General features: G+C 35.3%; 1 protein-coding gene across 2 annotated transcripts in view; it reads right to left on the reverse strand.

Annotated features, from left to right (window-relative positions):
• Window positions 1–2,276: 2,276 nt before the first annotated feature.
• Window positions 2,277–24,518, reverse strand: part of STXBP3 (syntaxin binding protein 3) — a 52,622-nt gene continuing 30,380 nt past the window's right edge. For both annotated transcript variants that reach the window (XM_036109919.2, XM_078072654.1), the window contains 12 exons: window positions 23,617–23,707; window positions 20,787–20,911; window positions 17,889–17,984; window positions 17,697–17,754; window positions 13,902–13,967; window positions 12,840–12,920; window positions 10,811–10,949; window positions 10,410–10,516; window positions 9,534–9,626; window positions 7,775–7,860; window positions 3,962–4,110; window positions 2,277–3,184 (listed from right to left, as the gene is read on the reverse strand). In XM_036109919.2, the coding sequence (XP_035965812.2) occupies window positions 3,090–3,184; window positions 3,962–4,110; window positions 7,775–7,860; window positions 9,534–9,626; window positions 10,410–10,516; window positions 10,811–10,949; window positions 12,840–12,920; window positions 13,902–13,967; window positions 17,697–17,754; window positions 17,889–17,984; window positions 20,787–20,911; window positions 23,617–23,707 (1,186 nt within the window). In that variant the 3' untranslated portion in view covers window positions 2,277–3,089. The remainder of the gene's footprint in view (window positions 3,185–3,961; window positions 4,111–7,774; window positions 7,861–9,533; window positions 9,627–10,409; window positions 10,517–10,810; window positions 10,950–12,839; window positions 12,921–13,901; window positions 13,968–17,696; window positions 17,755–17,888; window positions 17,985–20,786; window positions 20,912–23,616; window positions 23,708–24,518) is intronic.

The raw sequence follows: 24,518 nt of genomic DNA on the forward strand, positions 1-24,518 counted from the left end.
GTTCATTTAGAAAAATGTAATAGTTAGAAAATCTCTGAAAAATAAGTGATTTAGGTGTGAGTGGAGATTATATCTGTCACACATTAAAATATAGCATGAATTAGGGGTGTCTGGCTGACTCAGTTGGTGAAGCATGCCACTCTTGATCTTGAGGTCATGAGTTCAAGCCCCACGTGTGGCATGGAGCTTAAAATTATTTTTTAGACCTTTTTAAAAAAATTTTATTTATTTATTTGAGAGAGAGAGAGAGAGAAAAAAAGAGCACAAGCAGTGGGGAGCGGCAGGGAGAGGGAGAGGGAGAAGCAGGCTCCCCGCTGAGCAGGGAGCCCGAGCCGGGGCTCAATCCCAGAACCCTGGGATCATGACCTGAGCCAAAGGCTGATGAGACACTTAACCAACTAGCCACCCAGGCACCCCTAAAAATTTTTTAAAATAAAATATAGCATGAATTAAAATAGGGAAAGACATATGAACTATAGGTCAATAAGAGAATTCAGAAATAGACCAAAATACAAATATAAATTTAGTCTATGATAAAGGTAGTATTTCAGACTAGACGGGGAAAGAGGGATTACCCAATGAAATCTGTACAATATCTGGCTGTTTAGGAAGAAAGCTGGATCCCTGGTTAAATACTGTATCAGTCAGGGTTCACTGTAGGAAAAGAAAATCCGCAGGTATTTCAAATAGAAATTAACAGAGGTCCTGGGGCGCCTGGGTGGCTCAGTCGTTAAGCGTCTGCCTTCGGCTCAGGTCATGATCCCAGCGTCCTGGGATCGAGCCCCACATCGGGCTCTCTGCTCCGCGGGAAGCCTGCTTCTCCTTCTCCCACTCCCCCTGCTTGTGTTCCCTCTCTCGCTGTGTCTCTCTCTGTCAAATAAATAAATAAAATCTTTAAAAAAAAAAAAAAAAAAAAAAAGAAATTAACAGAGGTCCTTAAAAATCAGAGAAAAAGGGGCGCCTGGGTGGCTCGGTCGGTTAAACATCTGACTTCGGCTCAGGTCATGATCTCCGGGGTCTTGAGATTGAGCCCGGTGTTGGGTTCTGCGCTCAGCGGGGAGTCTGCTTCTCCCTCTGCCCCTCCCCCTGCTTGTTCTCGGTCTCTTTCAAATAAATAAATAAATACTATCTTCTTAAAAAATCAGAGAAAAAGCTGAAGGGGCAGAAACTGGGGGCCAACATAGCTTTTAGACTCGGGTTGTATCATCTTCTGGGACGCAGGGCACAGGAAGTCAGCGCCGTTGCTGCCACCAGCACTGCCGCAAGCCCATGCAGCAGGTGACAGACACTGAGACACGGCGTCTAGTTGCTACAAACAACGTCAGGTGGCAGGAGCTTGCTTGTCCACTAGTACAGCATGGTAGATGGTCTCTACCTTCCAAATCTTGACCAAATGCAAATCACCGGCAGAACCTAACCAGTTCTGAACCCTGCTTATCTTTGAGTCTGTAAAACTTCATTTGTAGCCTTTCATCCCCTGTGGTATGAGATGGGGAGGCATGGGACATAATGCCGAGTGCTAAGAGACAATACCTGGCATACATTGTCACACTAAAGTCAATTCCAGATGGATGAATTACCTGTAAAAATAAAATGAACCTATTGAAATGTTCTAGAAGAAACAATGAATTTATCATTTTGGTTGTAAAAGGTTATTTCTAAGTACAACATATAATTCAGAAACCAAAAAGGAAAAGTGATGGGTTTATCTACATAAAAATGTAAAATGGTGGTATCTATCAACATGTTGACTCTTGGACAACACGGGTTTGAACTGCACAGGTCCACTTACACAGATTTTTTGGACAAATATAGTACAATACTGTAAATGTATTTTCTTAACATTTTTTTCTTCCACTTTATTGTAAGAATATAATAAATAATACATACAACACAAAATTTGTGTTAATCGACTTTATGTTTTCAGTAAGGCTTCTGGTCAACAGTATGCTATTAGTAAAGTTTTTGAGGAGTAAACAGTTTTTCAACAGATTTTCAACTGCATGGTTGGGGCTGGGGGGCTGGGGTCAGCTAAACCCATGTTGTTCAAAAGTCAACTATATTTAAATGCACAAATACTTTGACCAGCTATGCCATTGCTAGAAGATATTATAGAAGTATTTGTGTGTGTTTGCAAAGGTATGTTCCCAAACAATGCAGCATTATATATAAGAGCAAAACTCTGAAGATGAGTAATATATAAAATTATGAGGCCACTATGAGGCCAGGTAAAAGGAGAGATTTGAAATGAACACATTCCCTTTGTGTAACGCATGTGCAGACATATCCTTTTATTATCCAACCTTATACAAATATTACATTGTTTTTATAAAAAGTCAACAGGGGCTATCTTGGTGGGAAGATTATGGTGCATTCTTTTTCTTTTTTGTAACTCTCTGATTTAGAACTTTTAAACTTCCCAACTTCCCCTTCCTCCCCTGCCCCCAAAAAGATAACTTTTGTAACTATACATTTATTTTCTCTTAGAATATTCACACTTATTTTTGGTTTTCTACTTTAAACATACATGATTTTGAAATTATATAAAACTGTTCTTTAGAAGTATCTAGGAAGACAGTATACCCTGTGAAATTATTCTATTTCTATTAATGACAATTATTTTACACATAAAAGAAATTATGAATTTCAATTGAAAAACTCCACTTAGAGAAAATCATGACATACACACAGTTTTTACTTTTACAGCCTTTTCATTTAAAATCAGTTCTTTCCCAAAAAACTATACTTGAGCATAAGACAGGTAAGTATCTGATAAGTAATTAGTATGTACATAGGTAGTTGTGAAGAATTACCCACAATTCTAATATATTCAGTTCCAAAGGTGAAAAATTTCCTTTTAGAAAGCATTTGAACATTTCTTCTCATCATCTACAAAGCAGCAACACCATTTAAATTATTAAAAATGGCAAACCCAATGATATGTAACCATAAAGTCCCTTAAGAAATAGATTTGAAAAATCATTATTCCATAAAATATTTACATTGTTTAAATTACATGATAGCAACTTTGTCTTGATTTATTTTAGTTGAACATGTTAATAAGAATCTCCAAAAAAAAAAAAAAATCATTATTCATCCTTAATAAAGGAGACTTTATCCTTGGGTTTATTTAGCATCTTTATATCATCCAAAAGCTTTCTGGGTGTTAAAATATGCGTAGAACCTGGTAGGAGAAAAGATAAAATTTCAGAGGCCAGAACTTAATTGGCTAATTATATTGCTCTGTCCCTCAAATTTGCAAAGTGCCATAGCTTGGGGCAATTTAACAAAATTTCTATAGGACACATTCCTGGCATCTGCCTATACCACAGTATTTCAGTCCCTCCTCTTCATTGCACAGCACGCTCAGTAAACCACTGCTAGTACTCTGTCTACTTTGTGCAATACACTGATACGCTGACGATCAGAACTGGACGTTACTATCCCTGTGGCAGAACAGAAGAATCACTGCTCAATCACAGGTCATTAAGCTGTTGTGCAGATTTATAGCGGGTATACAAATGCTGCACTCCACAGAGGAGGAGAGTTTCCGTATCAGTGGCTTTGACTGAAGTTCTTAAAACTAAATTCCATATAGGACTTGCCAATGTCAGGTTCACATCCACAAAAACATTCAAAGTACTTCTGTAGTAGAAATGTATTTATGTCTCAAAAATTATTTAATAATAAGGGCAAGTCTGGAATATAATACTTTAAAGGACATTTTTAATAATATCTAAATAATAAAATATTTTGAAGCTTATTCCCTCAAAATCAGAATCTTTAAAAATCAAATTATCAAAAAAGTCAACCAGGAAAAAACTCTAGTACATCAGATAAAACACATTATGATTAATAAGTTTTTTTGCACTCAACAATTTAGACCTACATGTAACTTTCAACATAAAGTTTTGCATTTAGTTTGCTTAAAAAAAATTGAAAAGAGGAAAACATGTCTTACCAATAATAACTTCACAGGATTTATGTGCCTGAGAAACTTCATAAGCACAACGCATTTCAGAGTATGTAATTCCTCCGATTACAAAAACAATCAGCTTTGACCCATTTTTTCGGTCCTCTAAGTAATTAGTTCTGGGTTTCTGGCGAGCACTAAAAAATAAACATACACAAACATGTTAAAAACTTTTCCAAAGCCATAGTGCTTGTAGAGTTTTTAAAAAGCCTAACTTAAGCAAACTCAAATCTGGCACCAATTACCCTGATTTTATGGAAAGGACTTAACTATGGTATGACTGGAGAACCAAGACAGGTTAGGTAGGCCAGCCCCACTTCAACTTTAATTTTGATCTAATAGAGAGTTTGGACAAATCACTCATAACCTAATTCAGCACTTTTACTCTATATACCTGAAAAGTCTATGACTTACCATTTTTTTAAAGATTTATTTATTTTAGAGAGAGAGAGAGAGTGTGTATGGGGGAGGAGTAGAGGGAGGGGGAGAAAGAAACTCAAGCAGACTCCATGCTGAGCACAGAGCCCGACATGGGGCTTGATCCCAGGACCCTGAGATCATGACCTGAGCCAAAACCAAGAGTCAGACGCTTAACGGAGGCACCCAGGTGCCCCAAAAGTCTATGACTTTCTGAAGTCTTTAAAACCCTCTTGTTTCAGTGTCACTCCCATTTTTTTAACTTCAGAAAGTCATAGACTTCTCAAGTATGTTATTTCTTCATATGAAATAAAAGAGTGTCAGCTCTATTTTATAGGTACAGGGAGGGAAGCACCGGATTTGGAGCTGATGTGGTACCAGGACATCCCATGCTGAAACTCACTGAGGTAGGACGGTAGGAGGTATTGAAGACGTATGTGCATTCCTGTGTTCACTGCAGCATTATTCACAATAGCCGAAACACGGACAACACTTAAATGTCCATTGGTGGAGAGATGGATAAAGAAAACGTAGTGTATATATGCAGTGGAATATTATTCAGCCTTTAAAAAAAAAGAAGGAAAGGGGTGCCTGGGTGGCTCAGTCAGTTTAGCGTCTGCTTACGGCTCAGGTCATGATCTCAGGGCCCTGGAATTGAGCCCTGAGGTGGGCTCCCTGCTCAGTGGGGAATCTGCTTTCCCCTCTCCCTCTACCCCTCCCCCTCACCTGTGCTTGCACGCTCTCTCAAATAAATAAATAAAATCTTTTAAAAAAATAAAAATTAAATAAAAATTTAAAAAAGAAGGAAATTCTGCTAACTGCAACAACATGGATGAACCTGAAGGACATTATGCTAAGTGAAATTACATTGGACTCAGAAAGACAAACACTGCATGATCTTACTTCTATGTGGCATCTGAGACAGTCAAATTCATAAGGCAGAGGATAGAATGTTGGTTGCCAGGGGCTGGGGGGGGGAGGGGAAATGAGGTAGTGTTGGTCAAACGACACAAAGTTTCAGTTATACAAGATGAATTAATTCTGGAGATCTAATGTACTGCATGGTGACTACAGTTACCAAAAATTATACTGTATGCTTGAAATCTGCTAAAAGAGTAGATCTTAAATTATTAAATTAAGCCTTCTCACCACACACACACACACACAAAAGAAAGAAAATGGTAAGTTTGTGGAGGTGATGGATATATTAATTAGCTTGTGGTGATCATTTTACAATGTACATGTATCAAAACACCAAGTTGTAGATCTTAAACATATACAGTGCTATTAAGTCAATTACACCTCAATAAAGCTGTTAAAAAAAAGACCTGGTTACAACTCTGATTCTGCTTCTTTCTAATTCAGTAAGACTTTCGGCAAGTTACTGAACCTCTCTCTAATAGTCAAGGGTTGTTTTCAGGATTAAATGAAATAATGCAGAGGATACACGAAGCATGGAATCTGGTACCAAGGAAGCACTCAATAAATAATAGCTAATGTTTCTATCATTTCCTCCCCCAGATGCTCTAGATCAGCATTGTCTAATACAGCAGCCATTAGCTACATGAGGCTATTTAAATTTAAATTAATTAAAATTAAAAACGCAGTCATACTAGCCACATATCAAGTGCTCAACAGCTCCACGTGGCTACTGACTCATATTGGTGAGGGCAGATACATGACATTTCCATTACTGAAAGAAAGTTCTATGGGGTAGCACTGCTCAAGATCATAGGAATCACTTTTTTTGATCTCACACTCCACTGGTAAAAAATTTTGAGCTTTTATGTGAAAAGTAAATATTTCAAAATAAAAATTTATGTACTTCTATTAAAAATATATATTAGTTTATAAATTAGATATGTATACTGGTGTCTATTAATAAAGTTTAATTTCTCCCTTTTTCAGGTAAAAATAAATATCCCCCCCAAATCATCTTGTTACCCATTTTGGAAACCATGTTCTTTCTAGAGGACCTCTAAGACCCTGAAATGTAGGATCCCATGGTAAACTTTTAATAATGTTCTTGTCTAGATAATTTCCATCTGCCATCTTAAGAAATGATGAGGGAGTAAACAATAGGAAGAAAGTAAAGAGAATCAGTAACTGGTTTTGAAAGATGAAACAGGAATAAGATACACTCACGATTCCCATATAAAACAAATCAAGGAGATACTAAAAGTGCAATTTTGGTTTAAAAACTATTTCAAGGGGGCACCTAGGTGGCCCAGTTGGTTGAGTATCCAACTCAATTTCGGCTCAGGCCATGATCTCAGGGTTATGAGATCAAGCCCTGTGTCAGCTCTGTGCTCAGTGGGGAGTCTGCTTGAGATTCTTTCCCTCTGCCCCTATCCCCACTCTTGCACACGCACACACTCTTTCTCTAAAATAAATAAATCTTAAAAAAAAATTTTTTTTCAAAAGAAAAATAAAAGAGAAATAGAGTAAGAACAACAACAAAAAGGAGATAAATACTGCTTAAACAATTATGTGACTAACAATTTTTAAATTTCTGAATAGCAATTTTAGGACAATGGGATTATATTTAATTTGTTTCACATACATGTATAAGATGTTGTGCTAGTGTTTTACATTCTGCTAGATATAAAAATAATAATTAAAGCCCTAGATTCTGAAAATCTCACTCTAGAAAGCACCTAGAAGCTTTGGTTAAAATAAGAGTGAACTTTTTTTCACTCTTTATTTATTTAAAAAATTTTTTAAATTTAAATTCAATTAATTAACATATAATGTATTATTTGTATAGGTCTGTGATTCATCAGTCTTACATAATACCCAGTGCTCATTACAACACATACCCTCCCCAATGTCCATCATCCAGTTACCCCAACCTTCCACCCCTGTCCCCTCCAGCAACCCTCCGTTTGTTTCCTATGCTTAAGAGTCTCTTATGGTTTGTCTCCCTCTCTGGTTTCATCTTGTTTCATTTTTAAGAGTGAACTTCTTTTTAAAAGCACAGTGAAAGTAAACAAATAAGAGAAATCTCCAAAGGCTAGCAATAAAGAGGAAGCTAAAAACTAGAGTGGTAAACTGAGTTGAGGCTTGGTCTGCCTTGTGGAGAGTTAGTCTAATCTTAGCAAACAAGACTTGGGTGTTTACCCGTTTAATGAAGCCTTGGTATTGTGCAAAGTAGGGAGGGACTGGGAGTTGACACCCCTGCATAAGATAGGGCACTCATTTTTTTATGATAAAGTACATTTTCATACTGCTTACTTGGACTCATTTAAAATAGGTTGCAGTTAAAGAAACACTGCCTTTTAAGTGACTATGCCTCCAGGAGAGTTGCCAGTATGAGTTCCTTCTGTACCATTTCAATTATTAGTCTGCAATATCATACTGACAATTTCAATTGATAGGTTTTACCTTACAGCTCCTGAGCCATTCCATACTGCTGGACACTGGGAACAATATGGCCATTCTTTTGAATCTAATCTATTATCAATGGCATCCTAGGGAAGAAAAGAATTAACACCATTAAAAAAATGTACATTCTAGGATTTTTTAAATTTGTATATTTTGCATAAGACTCAAAACTTGTGTTTACAATTAAGGAGCCTAAGATATGTAAATATTTAATAAAATAAGGTTAGCCCACTTGCTTCAAAAATTAATGCAATCCTTTACTTTCTTATTAAACCAATATTTACTGAATGTCTACATTTCTTCATTTGCAGGGTCTCCATATTGGTTTAAGGATTGCAGAGACCTTAATCTCTAGAGTGCTCGGGGTTTCTAAATACCCATCCTAGTCCTGACATACCTCTTAGGCTACTGGAGAGTTCACCTTGCCCTTCACTGCAGTGGCTCTAAAATAGGATGTGCATCCCTGACCTAGGGGTAATCAAAACAATCCAATGGGATGAGAGAAGTTTTCCTTTTTGTTTAAAAAAATTTTCTATTTTAGGGTTACATTTTATGATATACTTATGTGTATAGGATGTGCTATATATAAAGATTATGCTTCACCAGTACAGTAATACACAGTTTGTAAATAATCATATACTACAAGCTCACGTTCACAATTTTTATGGTTAAGTATGCATGATTAAAACAGTTTGGAGACCACTGCTTTACAGCACAGCAGTATAAAAGGTATTATTAATAAGTGGGCATAAGGAATGAGCACAAGGTACTTAGTAGTAGTAGTCCAAGAATATTTCATTAAAACTGTAAGAAGCAAAGAAATCAAGTTTCAGGAGAAATCCTGAAGGCCGTGGAATGCCACTGGGCCAAAACTGGATTTTCTTTTTTTAAAATTAATATGCAAATCCTTGTTACAGGGTTCAGGAAGTCAATTCTTATTTTAAAAGTACTATCCAAGAAAGACTACTTAGCTACATCCTTGTTATGGGTAGGGAAAAAAATCTTATGTTATAGAAAACAAAGTCTAGATTCTTTAAACTTTTCATCTATGATTAAGAATGTGTGAATGACATAAAATTAGCCAAGCAAAACAGGAAAATCATAGTCATAAATTGCACACATTTAGCTCCCAAAGCAAAGCAGAAACGGGTTTAAGTCAAAGGAAAACTGGAATAAATGAAACTATATTATTATAATTGAAAAACCAATGTCATGATTTTATTGCTCATAATACAATTTTTACTAGTTCATTTTCTAATTTCCCATAATTGAATATTAATTTCTAAAAGCAAACAGTACTAAAGGCATAAACCATCTATTGGACAGAATAGCAAACTATAGTTTACAATTTACAATTTAATAACACAAATACTTTTCCAAGAATACTGGAGTCTAACACTTTCTAACAGTGGTCATATGCAAATGTTATTTTGTTGAACTTTCATTCAAATAAATTATACTTCTGCTACATATAGTTATTTAAAACAAGTTTTTTTTTCCCATAAGGCAGTTATGTATGCTTACTTTTATTTATTTTGAGGCAGTCAGTGTGTAAGTTTATTTGAGATCTACACGGAAAGAATCTTCAAATTTCCTTTCCGCCCTTGACCCCGGATACAGCCTTCTTTTGTGAACCCTCCCAGTACTGCATACATTCCTGACCAATAGATATGCTCAGACTGACAGATAAACATACAGAAAGTAAAGAATACTCTACCGAAAGGCACTTAGGGTTTAAGTAAAATTTAATGAACTTTACCTCCAAAATATCTTTGACAAAAGGTGTCCATCGAGAGAGTTGAAAAGTTTCTTCTGTAGACCTATCCTTTCTTAATGGTTTGCTTTGTTGAGACTAATACAAATAGAGGAAAAAAATTTAAAACCTGTAATTTTATTTAGTAATATTCTCTTATTACATTTTCTTTGAAAAATATTTAAATTACAGCAAATACTATGTTGTATTTGACTTAAAACTAAGAGTGGAGGGGGCACCTGGGTGGCTCAGTCAGTTAAGTGTCTACTTTCGGCTCAGGTCATGATCTCAGGGTCCTAGGATCAAGCCCCATGTTGGGCTCCCTGCTCAGTGGGGAGTCTGCTTCTCCCTCTTCCCCTGTCCCCTCACTCATGCTTCCTCTCTATCTCAAATAAATAAATAAAATCTTAAAAAAAAAAAACCAAAAAACAAAAAACTAAGAGTGGAAATGCTTATTCAAAAAATCTGAATAGATGGTGTCACATAAATTCACCATATTTTGTGCTCGAATGATAAAATGTATAACAGTATTAGAAAATATATTTATTAGAAAATATATTTACTCAAAAGTGCTATAAAACTTGATGGGAAAGAGAGAGATTCTAAACAGAGTTCTTTCAAAATTTGCTATAAAGGGAATCATAGAGAAAAGCATAAAGAGCAAATTACAACAGAAGACGTAAGATATAAATTCACTAGAAAAATGTATTTGTCCAAATTACTCATTTATGGAAAAGAAAACAGAATTAAAAATTTTTTACTTACCAAATCTATACAGTGAAATTAAGAAGACTATGTGGATTCCCATATAAGAAAACATATTTAATGCAAACAACCACATACGTACAGATACGAATATATACTGAATGTAAGATTTCTTACTGGGGGGACAATGGGAACACCAAGGTAACTCCAGTTACGGATCATGTCGCTCTCATTTTCTATCTTTACATTCTGGATCAACCTGTCCAAATTTTCTTCTGTAGTTCCTTAGATAAAAATACGGGTGCACAGTCACACAATTGCTACCACAATCATGTCTAGGTTTCAGGTTGTACCCATGAGTAAAGCTTATTAAAGAAAAAGCAAATGTTTAATTATATACCCTTCGGGTCTTCTCCCAATGTCCTGTTTTTCCTCACATTCCTTACATTCTTACCCAATGTCAGCTACTACCTTTGAATTTTCTAAGACTCTCTTATGATCAATAGTAAATTACTTATTATAAAGTGATTTTAGAGCTGAGTATTTTAATATATTGATGAAAATAAAGTCTCTATTACCATTAATACTGAAGATGTAAAGTAGAATCGCTCTTATTTTATCATAATTATCATGATTTTTGTTGAGTAGAACTGGAAGAAGTACTCGCATAGAATCTTTCACCTTCTGTCCTTCTGCATCAGTTCCAAGTGCCAGGTCCTTAATGACAATTAAATATAGTCAGTGGCCTATAATCCAAATTCACTTTTCAGTTAAAAGTATCTTAAATCCAGGGGCGTCTGGCTGGCTCAGTCAGTACAGCATGTGACTCTTGATCTCAGGGTCATAAGTTCAAGCCCCACGTTGGGTGTAGAGATTACTTAAAAATAAAATCTTTAAAAAAATACCTTAAATCTTGCCAAATTTTAATGTAACACTGATGATACTTCAAATGTAGGCATCACTTGTAAACTACTGATTGTACAAAATATAAAAAGTCAAAAAATAATTCAGAGAGAAAATCATTAATCTAAACCTATGCTAATATGGTAGCCCTGAGCTACATGTGGCTAATGAGCACTTGAAATGTGGCTAGCCTGAATTAAGATGTGCTTATAAGTGAAAACACCAGATTTCTTGAAGACTTGGTGTGTAAAAAGGAACGTAAATTAGGGCGCCTGGGTGGCTCAGTCGTTAAGCGTCTGCCTTCAGCTCAGGTCATGATCCCAGGGTCCTGGGATCGAGGCCCGCATCGGGCTCCCTGCTCGGCAGGAAACCTGCTTCTCCCTCTCCCACTCCCCCTGCTTGTGTTCCTGCTCTCGCTATCTCTCTCTCTGTCAAATAAATAAATAAAATCTTTAAAAAAAAAAAAAAAAGGAATGTAAATTATTTCACTAACAATTTTTATATTGATTACATGTTGAAATGCTAAGGTTTCGAAAGCATTAGGTTAAGTCAAATGTATTATTAAAATTAACCACCTCTGTTTCTTTTTACCTTTTTATGTGACTACAATTGACCCTTGAGTAGCACAGGTTTGAAGTGTGTGGATCCACTTATACATGGATTTTTTTCAATAAATACAGCACAGTACTTTAAATGTATTTTCTCTTCCTTATGATTCTTTTTAGAAACATTTCATTTTCTCTAGCTTACATTACTATAAGAATATAGTATAATACATATTACATACAAAATGTGTGTTAATCAACTGTTTATGTTATCAGTAAGGCTTCTGGTCAACAGAAGGTCATTAGTGTGGGGGAGTCAAGTTTTGGGGGAGTCAGAAGTTAGACATGGATATTTTACTGTGGGGGGTCAGTACCCCAGATCCTCGTTCAAGAGTCAGCTATACTGTAATATTTAAAATTACATATGGCTTGGAGTGCCTAGGTGGCTCAGTTGGTTAAGCTTCAGACTCTTGATTTTGGCTCAGGTCATGGTCTCAAGGTCATGGGATTGAGACCCTATAGCTTAAGATTCTCTCTCCCTCTCCCTCTGCCCTTCCCCTGCTCAAACTCTCTTGCTCTCTGTCTCAAAATAAATCAATAAATAAAACTACATAGGGCTTGCATTCTGTTTCTCTTAGCACTGGTCTAAACATTTATGACATTACGGGGGGGGGGGGGGGCTCTAAAACAAGTTAAATGTGCCAATGCAGTATGCTGCAGGATGCTGCATTAAATGTTGCACCTACTCAGAAAGGCCTGACGATAGAGCTACTCTGAAATAATGTTCCGAACACAAAAATTATCACATTTAACCAAATATGTACAGTCACAGATTAGGAGGGATGGCTTACTATGATACTTATAGCTACCTGATAATGTTGGTGGGAAGTGATGTATTTATTTTTATTTCTTAAGTAAGCTCCATGCTCAGTGTGGAGCCCAACATGGGGCTTGAACTCGACCCTGCAGAGATCAAGACCTGAGCTGAGATCAAAAGTCGGATGCTTAACTGACTGAGCCACCCAGGTGCTCTGGGAGTTATATATTTAAATACTGCCTAGTTGAGCCCCCTTCTAAGAGAGATTCTGCGATTTAGTGCACCTTACAAAGTTCAATCCGAAAATTTATGATGATATAGTACTTCTTACTCTGCACATACCTGTTCACTTTTGCAGAGCTTTTCTATATTAGGCTTGAATTTACTCATGCAATCTTCTGCTAAGTTAAGATGGACAACTTGCTGAAAAACAAAAGAAATCAATCGCTTAAATCATTTTAATTTCTTTTTGTGCAACTGATAGTATTAAACTTGTGAGACAGGCCTGAAGGAAATTATGAGCTGAGGTGGAAAGGAGGTACCATGTAAAGCAAGGAAAGTAGCTCAAGAAAAAGGAAAAAGTGAGAATTAACATGGTCCACAGGGAATAATCAACAGACAGCAAAAAACAGAAGGGCTGAATATATGTTTAAGAGTACTGAAAAAGAAGGTTAGAAAAATAAAAAGCTAAGTCCTGAAAGTCCAGCAGAAAAAAGTTTTTGGATTTATATTATTGGTTCTTTTTTTTTTTTTTTTAAAGATTTTATTTATATTTGACAGAGAGACACAGCGAGGGAGGGAACACAAGCAGGGGGAGTGGGGGAGGGAGAAGCAGGCTTCCTGCGGAGCAGGGAGCCTGATGTGGGGCTCGATCCCAGGACCCCGGGATCATGACCTGAGCTGAAGGCAGACGCTTAACGACTGAGCCACCCAGGCGCCCCTATTATTGGTTCTTGATTAGGGTGCTGTACGATAAAAAATGAGTTAAGGCTATTTAGATAATGACTCATAGGAAAGACTGATACAGCAAAAAGAACAGTCTACCTGCCAACACGCTTAACTGCTCTTAACTACTAAGATATAACTATTAAAGAACCAAGTAGAATAACAACTGCTGGTTAATATAATGTTGAATTTTCTTATTAAGTTGATAAATACAAAATTCTCTGGCTATTGAAGACAAAGATATAAAAAGCTAACGCTGGATTTGGATGAATCTGGATTACATACAGAGAACACTATTGAGAAGCTTAGATTTTTGGAATATTTCTCAGACCTAGAGTAAAATTTTAGAGGATAACTAACACCAAGTATTCCATGACACCTACTACTAAAACTGACTATAGAACTGGAAGGACTAATAAACTAAAAACGATAAAGTATCTCATATACAATACTGCTTACCTTAGTAATCTGTTTACGGAAATGAGGCATCTTTTTCATCAATTGGGCAAGAGCACTAAGCGATGTCTAGGAAAAAAAGTCAAACATTTTTAAAGCAAACTTATAATTCAGGTATTCTATATAACAATTTTTGTAGTTTCTTATTTTTTTAAAGATTTATTTTATTTATTTGAGAGAGAGAGCGCATGTGAGTGCATGCCCAGAGTGTGGGGCAGAGGGAGAGTCTTAAGCAGATTCCACGCTGAGTGTGGAGCCCGAAGTAGGGCTCAATCTCACGACCCTGAGATCACGACCTGAGCTAAAACCAAGAATCGGACGCTTAACTGACTGTGTCACCCAGGCGTCCCTCTATATAACAATTTTTCAAATCCTGCAGTTTTATTGCTAATTTTCTAAATATTTGGCAAATTAAAAAAAAATAAATCCAAGAGACTTTCAGTTTCAGTCACAGTAAAGTAGCCGATATCAAAATTATTCTCCCCCCATAAACAAAAACAGAACTGGACAAAATAAGTAAGACAACAGTTCTCAGGCAATGGATAAGAAAAAGAGCTCACAGCTAAGATACTTGAGCAAAAGCAAGCACAGGTGATCCTTGCACTCACCCTGGCTTTTCCCTGGGACACTTTCCAAAACACAGTGAAAGGAAGTAGAATTCAAGTAAAAAGCACTAGTCTCTCTGGGCAGAGGAAAAAGAGATCAGAGTTTGGGGCTGGTGAGGTAGGGTCTGGGGGGGCAAGGTGCTAGAGAGAAAGAGCCAGTCAGTCGCAACATAATTCAAAGATAAAACTCAAAGAGGTATTGCCTTTGGATCCCTGGCTGCGTGTGTAAAGGGCAAAACTCTTAAAGGCCTAGCATGGAACAACTGCTGGGTGGCTAAATGCTAGACAGAGATTTCAGAGGGGTCTTAGTGCTAAGAAAATACTGGTATTCTTTGATCCAAAGAAGAGAGTGCCAAGTGAACATCCCAGACATTCAGTACTAGGACTGTCTTTGGACTAAGTGCAAAAGGAAAATACTCTCACCATAACAACACCTGGCATGAAGTCTCAACAGAATTAAGGTTATTTATCAGCAAATTAAATGCCTGCCAGAACAGAAATCAATACTCTTTGCAGAGAGAACATCATCTAGTGCCTCTGCAATATGTTATCTGCGATGTCTAACATACACTAAAATATTACTGGTCATGTAAGACAGAAAAAAGTGGTCAATACCAAAGTTATAAAATAGTCAATAAACGCAGACCCAAGACAAAGAGGATGTGGTATATATACACAACGGAATATTATTCAGACATAAAAAAGAATGACATCTTGCCATTTGCAACAACATGGATGGATCTAGAGAGTCTAATGCTAGTGAAATAAGTCAGTCAGAAAAAGACAAATACCATATGGATTTCACTCATGTGGAATCTAAGAAACAAAACAAATGAACAGAGAATAAAAGAGACAAAACAAAAAGCAGACTCTTAACTACAGGGAACAAACTGATGGTTACAAAAGGGTAGGTGGGTAGGGGGATGGGTGAAATAGGTGATGGGGATTAAGAATGTACTTATCATGACGAACACTGAGTAATGTATGGAACTGTCGAGTCACTATATTTTATACCTGAAACTAATATAACACTGTATGTTAACTATACTGGAATTAAAAAAAAAAAAGAGGTTGACCCAAGACAATCTAGATGTTGGAAGTTAACAGACAAGAAATTAAAAGATAACACATTTATGTTAAAGAAAACAGGAAAAGATGGAATACATGGATGAAAAGATACAGTATTTCAACAGAAAATTAGAATTTATTTTAAAACTTCAATGTCTTAGAAATGCAATATTAGAAATTAAAAATACAAAAAAAAAGAGAAAGAAATTAAAAATACAGTGATTCTGCTACATTGCTGGCGGGACTGTAAAATGGTATAGCCACAACAGTATGGAATTTTCTTATAAAGTTAAACATACATTTTACTATATAACCCAGCAATCCCATTTTATTTTTTTCAAAGATTTTATCAATTTATTTGAGAGACAGAGAGAGAGCGCACAAGCGAAGGGAAGAGGTAGAGAGAGAAGGAGGCTCCTCGCTGAGCAGGGAGCCCAACGCGGGGCTTGATCCCAGGGTCCCGTGATTATGGCCTGAGCTGAAGGCAGACGCTTAACAGACTGAGCCACCCAAGTGCCCTCCAGCAATCCCACTCTTAATTATTTACCCAAGTGAATGAAAACATCTGTTTACACAAAACCTGAATGTTTTATAGTGGCTTTATTCATAATTGCCAACAACCTGAAAAAAAAGTATTCAGCAACTGAGCCACCCAGGCGCCCCCCAAAATAACATCTTAAGTTTATAAACACATGTTGAGTAAAATATATAACAACAATAGCACAAAAGATGAAGGGGGTAAATGCAGCTAAACTGTTATAAGGTTGAATTATTCAGGACATGGAAAATTATAGTCTACTTTAAGGTAGACTATAATAATGATACATTTTTGGGTGCCTGGGTGGCTCAGTTGGTTGAGCACCCGACTCTATTTTAGCTCAGGTCATGATCTCAAGGTTGTGAGATCAAGCCCTGAGTTGGGCTCCTCGAGCTCAGTGCAGAGTCTGCTTGAGATTCTTCCTCTCCTTCTGCCCCTCCCCCGCTTGCACATGCCTCTCTCTAAATAAATAAATAAAGTCTCAAAAAAAAAAAAAGGAATATTACAGGGACTTATTTCTCATAAACCTGGAATCAAATATCCTAATCATAATATTAGCAAAGAGATTCAGTGATATAGGAAAAGGATAATGCATCAAGACCAGTGCAACTTATTCCAGGAATGTATGGTTGGTTTGTTATCATATTAACAGAAAAAAGGAGAAAAAAAATAATTTCAATAGATGCATGTGATGAAATCCAACACCCATTCTGATTACAAAAACCAAAACCACAACCTGTTTTGCAAATTAAGAATAGAAGGGGTAATCCAGATAAAGGATGTATCAAGGGGCGCCTGGGTGGCTCAGTCAGTTGAGCACCCAACTCTTGATTTCGGTTCACATCATGATCTCAGGGTCATGTGATGGAGCCCTACACTGGGCTCCACTCTGGGTGTGGAGCCTACTTGGGATTCTCTCTCTCCCTTGCCCTCTGCCTGCCCCACCCACCCTTGTGCTCTCTCTCTCTCTCTCTCTCTCAGAAAAAAAAGAAAAAGAAAAAAAAGGATGTATCTAAAATAACCTAAGTCTAACACAACACTCAATGGTATAATATCAAACATGTTTCTCCTGGGGGAATGTGACAAGGATATTCTCTATCATCAATTCTATTCTACATTATAGAGCTAGGAAATATTAACTACTAAGAAAACTATTTTAAAATGTATAAAGATTAGAAAGGATCAGGCTAAATTTTCTTTATTCACAGATGATATTATTGTGTAATATTTTGGAATGATGGAAATGTTCTCTATCTTGATTTAGGTGGTAGTTCCAAATATATATATAAAATAGTTACTCAGTACTCACTTAAGATTTGTGCACTTAGGTAAATTACACCTTGAAATAAAAAAAATCTAGCAAAAATGCACTGATGACATTGGCTAAATGGCTTTTTAAAAATAAACTCAATGAAGCAAGAGAGACAAAATTGTTGGGACTAGATAATGGGTACATGGGAGTTCATTTTCTCTACTTTTGTGTATGTTAGAAATTTCCCAAAATGGAATATTAAAAAGATAAAATAAAAATTTTAACACATTTTAAAATTCACCATCATTATTTTGAGTGTTAAATAAAAGTCTTACCTTTCCTTCTGTTGCTTTCTTCGTTGATGAAATTTCCTTCATTAGTTTGGGAATTTCCCTGTCAAATTTAAGAAAATTCTTTAGGTTTCTGAGGTGTTACTCTTTACAGAAATATTCTAAGATTATAAAATTTACTTTCATGTACTTAGTGCCTAAAAAATATGGAATAAAAATTAAAATGGGTTCACATACTCTAATACAACTGCAATATGCCGATGTCGAATTCTGACCCAGAGGTCATCATCTTCTTCAAGGATTGCCTCCTTTTCTTTCCCATCTGTTTTGTATCTACAAGTAGACAGAAATATAAATCTTTTGGATTATCCCCCACCAAAAGTAGAAGAAACATTTTTACAATCAATAATTTTAAGACACAACTCAAGAAATTAAACAATACGTACATTCAACCCAGTATTTTAGGATGATAATGAATACCTACTTTGATTAAGGCATATTGCTTGCTATCCTTACATTAAAAATCAAAGTGCTATGTCTACCAAGACGTTTTTGCTTTCAAATGTTAGGGTTTAGCTCAGCAAAATGTTATTTTATGGAACAAAAATTCAACATTCTACAATCAACTCTAAGAACAAGACTAAATTTATATTAACAACGTCTTCTAATTGCTTAAAATACTTTTTTGATGTGTTCATAACCATCAGCACAACTATCAAACACTCATTAAGTGAAGAACAGAAATGTTACCTCCAATGTAGCCTATTAAATACTGAAGGTGTTTCAGAGTTAACATTTTCATAAACATGTATCCAAGTAAATAAATTCATAAACATGTATCACCTGTTTCTATATTCTTCCCTAATCCTATAACCACATGTCCTTTGAAGAATGGGAAAGGAAATGAGAAAACAAATGTCATAAAAAATTGTGATTGCTTTCATGAGTACTACTGACGTAAGAAGCAATTCAAAGGTTCATGAAATTACTCAAAATGGGCTTCCTGACTGCCTCCCCAAACGTAATTTCTCCCTTCTCTTTTTATGCAGATAGCCTCCTTCCATCTGTGGAGCTAGGGAGATTCAATCACCCCTGCAACTCTCAATTTCCTGAGCCAAGATTAGGAAGGACAGCTTTGAACTTTCCCAACTCTAGATTACAGACAATAAATGTAGATTTCTACTGTATGAGTACAATCACTTTCCTAACTCCCAAAATTACAGGCCCCACCTATAAAACCATTTACCTATGCAGTCTTAAGTGCAGATAGCCAAATGTAGAATGACTGTGCTTAACCAGAACACACTAAGGACAGAAGCAGCCCATTTGCCATTTAAAAATGCCACTTTGTACTTACATAACATCTTTAACCTTTGATTTATACACAAAGATTAAGGCAGCAAGCCTAACAATACTAAAAGATGACAACTCCATTTTAAGAGTACATTTAAAGAGATCACCAAGATAAAAAATAGAATATGGATACTCAGAATTTCCTGCTTTGTAATGTTTCCAATTAACAATTGTAATGGAGCACAAACCATAGGGAGTTCAAGCTTCCATCCTAAGTCTGATCTCTGGACTTTGCTGATTCATAATAGGGAGTATTGCTGGCTTTTTTTTTTTTTTTTAATAAGTCTCTCCCTTACTCTTAAAAAAATTAAACCTTACTTTCCTTGCCAGCAAACCTAGGGAGATAATTTTTTTTTTTTTAAGTAGGTTCCATGCCCAGCACAGAGCCATTGCAATGAGGGGCTTGAAGGGAGATTAATATTTTATTTATTTATTTATTTATTTTGGAGAGGGAGGGGCAAAAAGAGGGAGAGAATCTTAAAGCAGGCTCCACACCCAGAGCGGACCCCAACATGGGGCCTGATCTGACCTGAGCTGAAATCAACAGTTGGGACGTTTTAACCGACTGAGCCACCCAGGCGCCCCGAGAGATAAATACTTTAAATAGTAGGTTAGAAATGTCTGACACGTATGTCTACAGTCTGGAACCAAAGGATTTAGCGTCCATCAGTTTAATTCTTTTTTTCTTTTTCTTTCTTTCTTTCTTTTTTTTTTTAGTTTAATTCTTTTCTAAATCTCTTGAGCAATGCAGGTTTAGAGACCTAAAGGACAAGAGAGGTAAATAGTATCTCTTCTGAAAATTCTGAAAAAACTGCTTGAAACTACTTTTGTATTAGAAAAAATAGCAATACTGATTTCTCTGTCACCAGACATTAATATAAACTACACAGAGAAAAATTCAGAAGCCAGGATTTGACCAGAATGCAAATAAACATACAAGAGAAAATACATAAATACAATACATACAGTAGAAAAAAGATCTTTTCATCTATTAAAATTACTAAATTAATTTAAACATAAAATTTCAGAAAACTGACTAATTTTCCTTTTTACCACTATTTTTAAACAGTAAATCATAGATGAAAAATGCCAATTTGGACTTAGAGATTATGATATCGACATGTAAATATATAGATGTATGTACACCTATATACACTCATAATGATTCACTATAATACAGTAAAATGGTTCCTTGATAGAAAAGTTATTTCACTTTTGATTTAGCTCTCTATTTGGCATTACTTTTAAAGTAAATATGCTTATATCAGAGTTAAGTCAAGAGATACGAAATTAGTAACATTATGCCTATTCTCAATAGTTATCCTATTCAGTTTTCTAGTCTTCTAATCTTCTTAAATACATTATATTGACAAGACACACACACAGATACTTTTGCGTGTGTGATTCAGAATAATTATAGCCTAACAGCCTAACAAGTTTGAATATGGTTTCCACTTCAATAAATATAGTCGTGGGCCTGGTACTTACTCTTAACATAAGCAAAAAGTCCAAATTCCACCTGTTTAAATGTAGCTTTGTTATAGACATAGTTAAGGAAGCAACCATACCAAAAGAAGCTTCAAAGCAGTCAAATTACCCATTAACTTACAAGGTCAAGATATTTTTAATACGTTCTGATTATAGGGTAAGAGGATGATAAAGTTTCTGAATATCAAATTACAGGGGCTTTCGATTTCTGGTGCCTACACGAGTCATTAAATGCTCATATCCTATATATCCTGCTTGTATATGCCCCTTATATGCCCTTCAAGTTATACTTGCTTGTATGTATCATTCTCAATTGGCAGTAGATCATATGCCATTGCCTGAAAGGTCAGTTCATGCAGGACAGTGGACACAGGATCAAAGCCACGATCAATTATTATGAGCTGGGAATGAGTTTTACCCTGGAATAACAAGATAAAATTATCTTCAGAAACGTCAATTTCTTTGTATGAACACCTTGTTAATATCTCAGAAAACAAAAGCAGACTTTTCCTAAGTTCTGTCTCATTCTTAAGAACGTGAAGTTCTATTAAAATAGAAAAATCAGAGTAGCACAGTAAGGGAAAAAAAAACAAGACTACAAAAACAAAAGCTTTCATAATTAGATTAAGGGGCTATATTCAATAAAACAATATTGTGAAAATTCATTTTAAAAAAAGTAACATTTGCCTTGCACTAAAATTCATTTTCTTAGGAATTCAGCTCCATAAACCCTAAAACTGATATAAATTATGAACAGTAGTTACTCCTAAAGCTCTAAGCACATGTGCTAAGCAAAAAACAAGTTACAGCAACCCTGTGAGGCAGGTATTATTATCTCCATTTGATGAGGGCATTAAAGCTTAAAATTCAGTAACTTGCCCAAATCACATAGCTAGTAAGTGGCAGGATGGAGAGTCCAACCCAGGTCAGTTTCACTCCATACCTGTGCTCTTAACTGTTATGCTATTTAAAAAGATTATATTGATGCCAACTGAGATGGCAAATCAAAATGAAAGCCTTGTTATTAATTCACAAACAGCACTAAATCATTAAACAGTGAATAATAGTGCTGGGAAAAGTATTGTTACTATCAGTATCTTTCATACTTCATTTTAGAAAGTAATAAATTCTTTGGATTATTATTTAAAGCAGTAAGAAATAATCACAACTCCACGCAAGTAATGAATCACTAAATTCTGCCCCTGAAACTAATACTACACTATATGTTAACTTGAATTTAAATAAAATCTTGCAAGAAAAATAAATAACTACAACTCATTAAACAAACATTTCCTATTTATTTACATATATGAGACATAGGTAAATTAAGATAGACCTTTAAAAAAATGTTTACTTAACCATTTACTCATTTAAACTCATTTGAGCCAGTATGGTACAGTGGTTAAAAGCACAGCCTCTGGAATAACATAGATCCAGGTATGAGTCCAGTCTTGACCATTATCTTGCTGTTAAGACTTTGGACAAACTGTTTTAACTTGTTAGTATCTCAGTATTCTCATTTGTAAAACAAAATATAACCACAACCTCTGCTGTAGAAGATTATTGTAAAGATTTAATGTAATAACACCATAATACATTTAGTACCTAGCACTTAGTAAGCTTTCAATACATCAAGTTATAAGTCCTCAAAAAGACAAATAAGAAAAAGATAGTACAATATAAGTGTTATATCATGGGTTGGGGTTATGACAGTATGTGGAAGGAAGTCATTTGACCTGAAGAGTCAGGAAATGCTTCAGAAAGGAGGTGACACTTCATCATGTCCTTAAGTGAAAGAAAAGTATCAAGTATTTGAAGGATGTATAATTTCCCAGGCAGAAAAATGGAAAGGACAAGTTTGTTTTTCGTGGATTTTGCCTTTTTTTCCCCACTGAAATTATGAAGGACAAAAGGATATTTACTAACATACTGATCATATATCTCTTCCCTCATTCAACATACATTTATTGACTATTACTATGCTACACACTGAGCCACACTGAGCCACTGTTTTCCTAACTACAACCAGAACAGCTTTCACCAGACCACTAGTAACTTTTAGAGTTCTAAACTAACATTACATCTAAGCTTACACCCGCCCACTCCAGTGCAGTTTGTGAATTTCCCTTTTTCATTATGCCTCTGCCAAAGAATCTGGTTATCTAAGCAACAAAGTCCCTCTTTTATAATGTTGTACTTATTCTTTAAGTTAAAGAGCCTCTTCCTCTGGGGTGCCTTCCAAGATTCCAGTTAGAAAAAGATTAAGCCCCTGCCTATACTCCCATTACATTCTACTATGTATTATTCTTTTCATTCCACTTACTAAATAACACTGTATCAGTCATTTCCTTGCCCTTCTCCTCTTAGTTCTAAATTAGCAACAATTTCTTCCATTCATTTCATATGGCTCTCTAGACTCCTGGCCCCACCTCCTTCAGTCTCCTCAGACTCTTCATTCTCCAACCCAAGCCTAAATGCTGGTATTCTCCAGGTCCCACTCTTAGTCTCTGATTACTTTATACTATCTTCTTAAGATAAATAACAGCTGCCATTTATTAAACTCCTGTATGTGCCAGACATGTTAATTCACCTAATCTTCATACCAACCAAGCAAGCTATGTTTATCTCATCCATTTTACAGACGAAAATACAACTCAAAGTAGATAATTTGTGCAAAGTCAGAGCTAGTAATAACAAAAATAGCTATATTTATTGTTTACTCAGTAGTAAGCATCATTATAAGAACTTTAAAAGTAGTAACTCCTTTAACCCTCTACTTTATAAAATAGGTATTCTTATTATCCTCATTTTACAGATAAAAAAATTTAGGCACAGAGAAGCTACATAATTTGCCCAAACTGACATATCTATGAATTAAATGGCAGAGCCAGGATTTGGACACAGTGCTTACTTCAAAACCCGTATCAAAAAAAACAAAAACAAAAACAAAAACAAAAAAAAACAAAACCATATCTTCCCCACAAAACCTCACTATTAAGCTTTCAGCTACCATCTACGTTAATGATTCCCAAATTAGTACTGGACAATGAACAATAGTTTTTTTGGTTTGTGAAGAGATAAGACAGACTTTGTGCATAATCACTATTTGCCTTTTATACATTACCTTTATCAGGCTCTTTTCATCAATCTTGTAGTAGTTTTCAAGTTTTTTTTCAACAAGCTGGGCAAGCTTACTGGCATTATCTAGAGGTTTACTGAAAGTGAAAAAAATGTTCAAACAATTATCTTTCTTTCAAAACATGTTACAATACCATAAAGCTGAATTCTAAAATTAAACCATGTAACAATTTATTAATTTAAAAGAGTTTATAAACACAGAGAAGTTCTATACCAATTTGTCTGGATTTTACAAATGTAAATCTTATATGTGCTTCAGATTTTCTTAATGTAAAGAAAATAATATAAATAAAATTGCAGTTCTCTTTATTTCCTTCCCTTCCTAGGCTTCTCTTCTACCTCTCCCCAACCCCCAATTGCAACCACTATCATGAATTTGGTGTGTATTCTTCCTATCAATGCTGTTATATATATTTACTATTTTATATATGTTTAATAGTAGTATATGTTATATATATGCTTAAGACCTATCTATGTTGACACATATATATCAAATTTATTCATTTTATTTCTATATAGTATTCCATCATATAATTATACTGGATTCTATGTATTCATTCCCTTAAGGATAGATAGACATTTAAGTCATTCTCAATTTTATACTATTTCAAAAAACACTGAAACAAATATTTTGTAAATAAATCTCCATGTATGTTTCTCTACTCTAAAAGTATAACTGCCGAGTCATAAAGTACATTTTTTACTTTTTTAGATATTAGCATATTACTCTCCAAATTAGTTGACCAATTATCCTTCCCACTAGCAGTGTGAGATTTCCCGTGTTCTCTAACATCTAATCAGTTTTCCAATATAATCTTTTGCATAAAATCTTATATATCCCTCTCTACTAAAATGATAAAATCATAGTCTAAATTACATCTTCATGAC

This window comes from Halichoerus grypus, chromosome 5 (genome assembly GCF_964656455.1).
Source record: "Halichoerus grypus chromosome 5, mHalGry1.hap1.1, whole genome shotgun sequence".
NCBI classification, from domain to species: Eukaryota; Metazoa; Chordata; class Mammalia; order Carnivora; family Phocidae; genus Halichoerus; species Halichoerus grypus.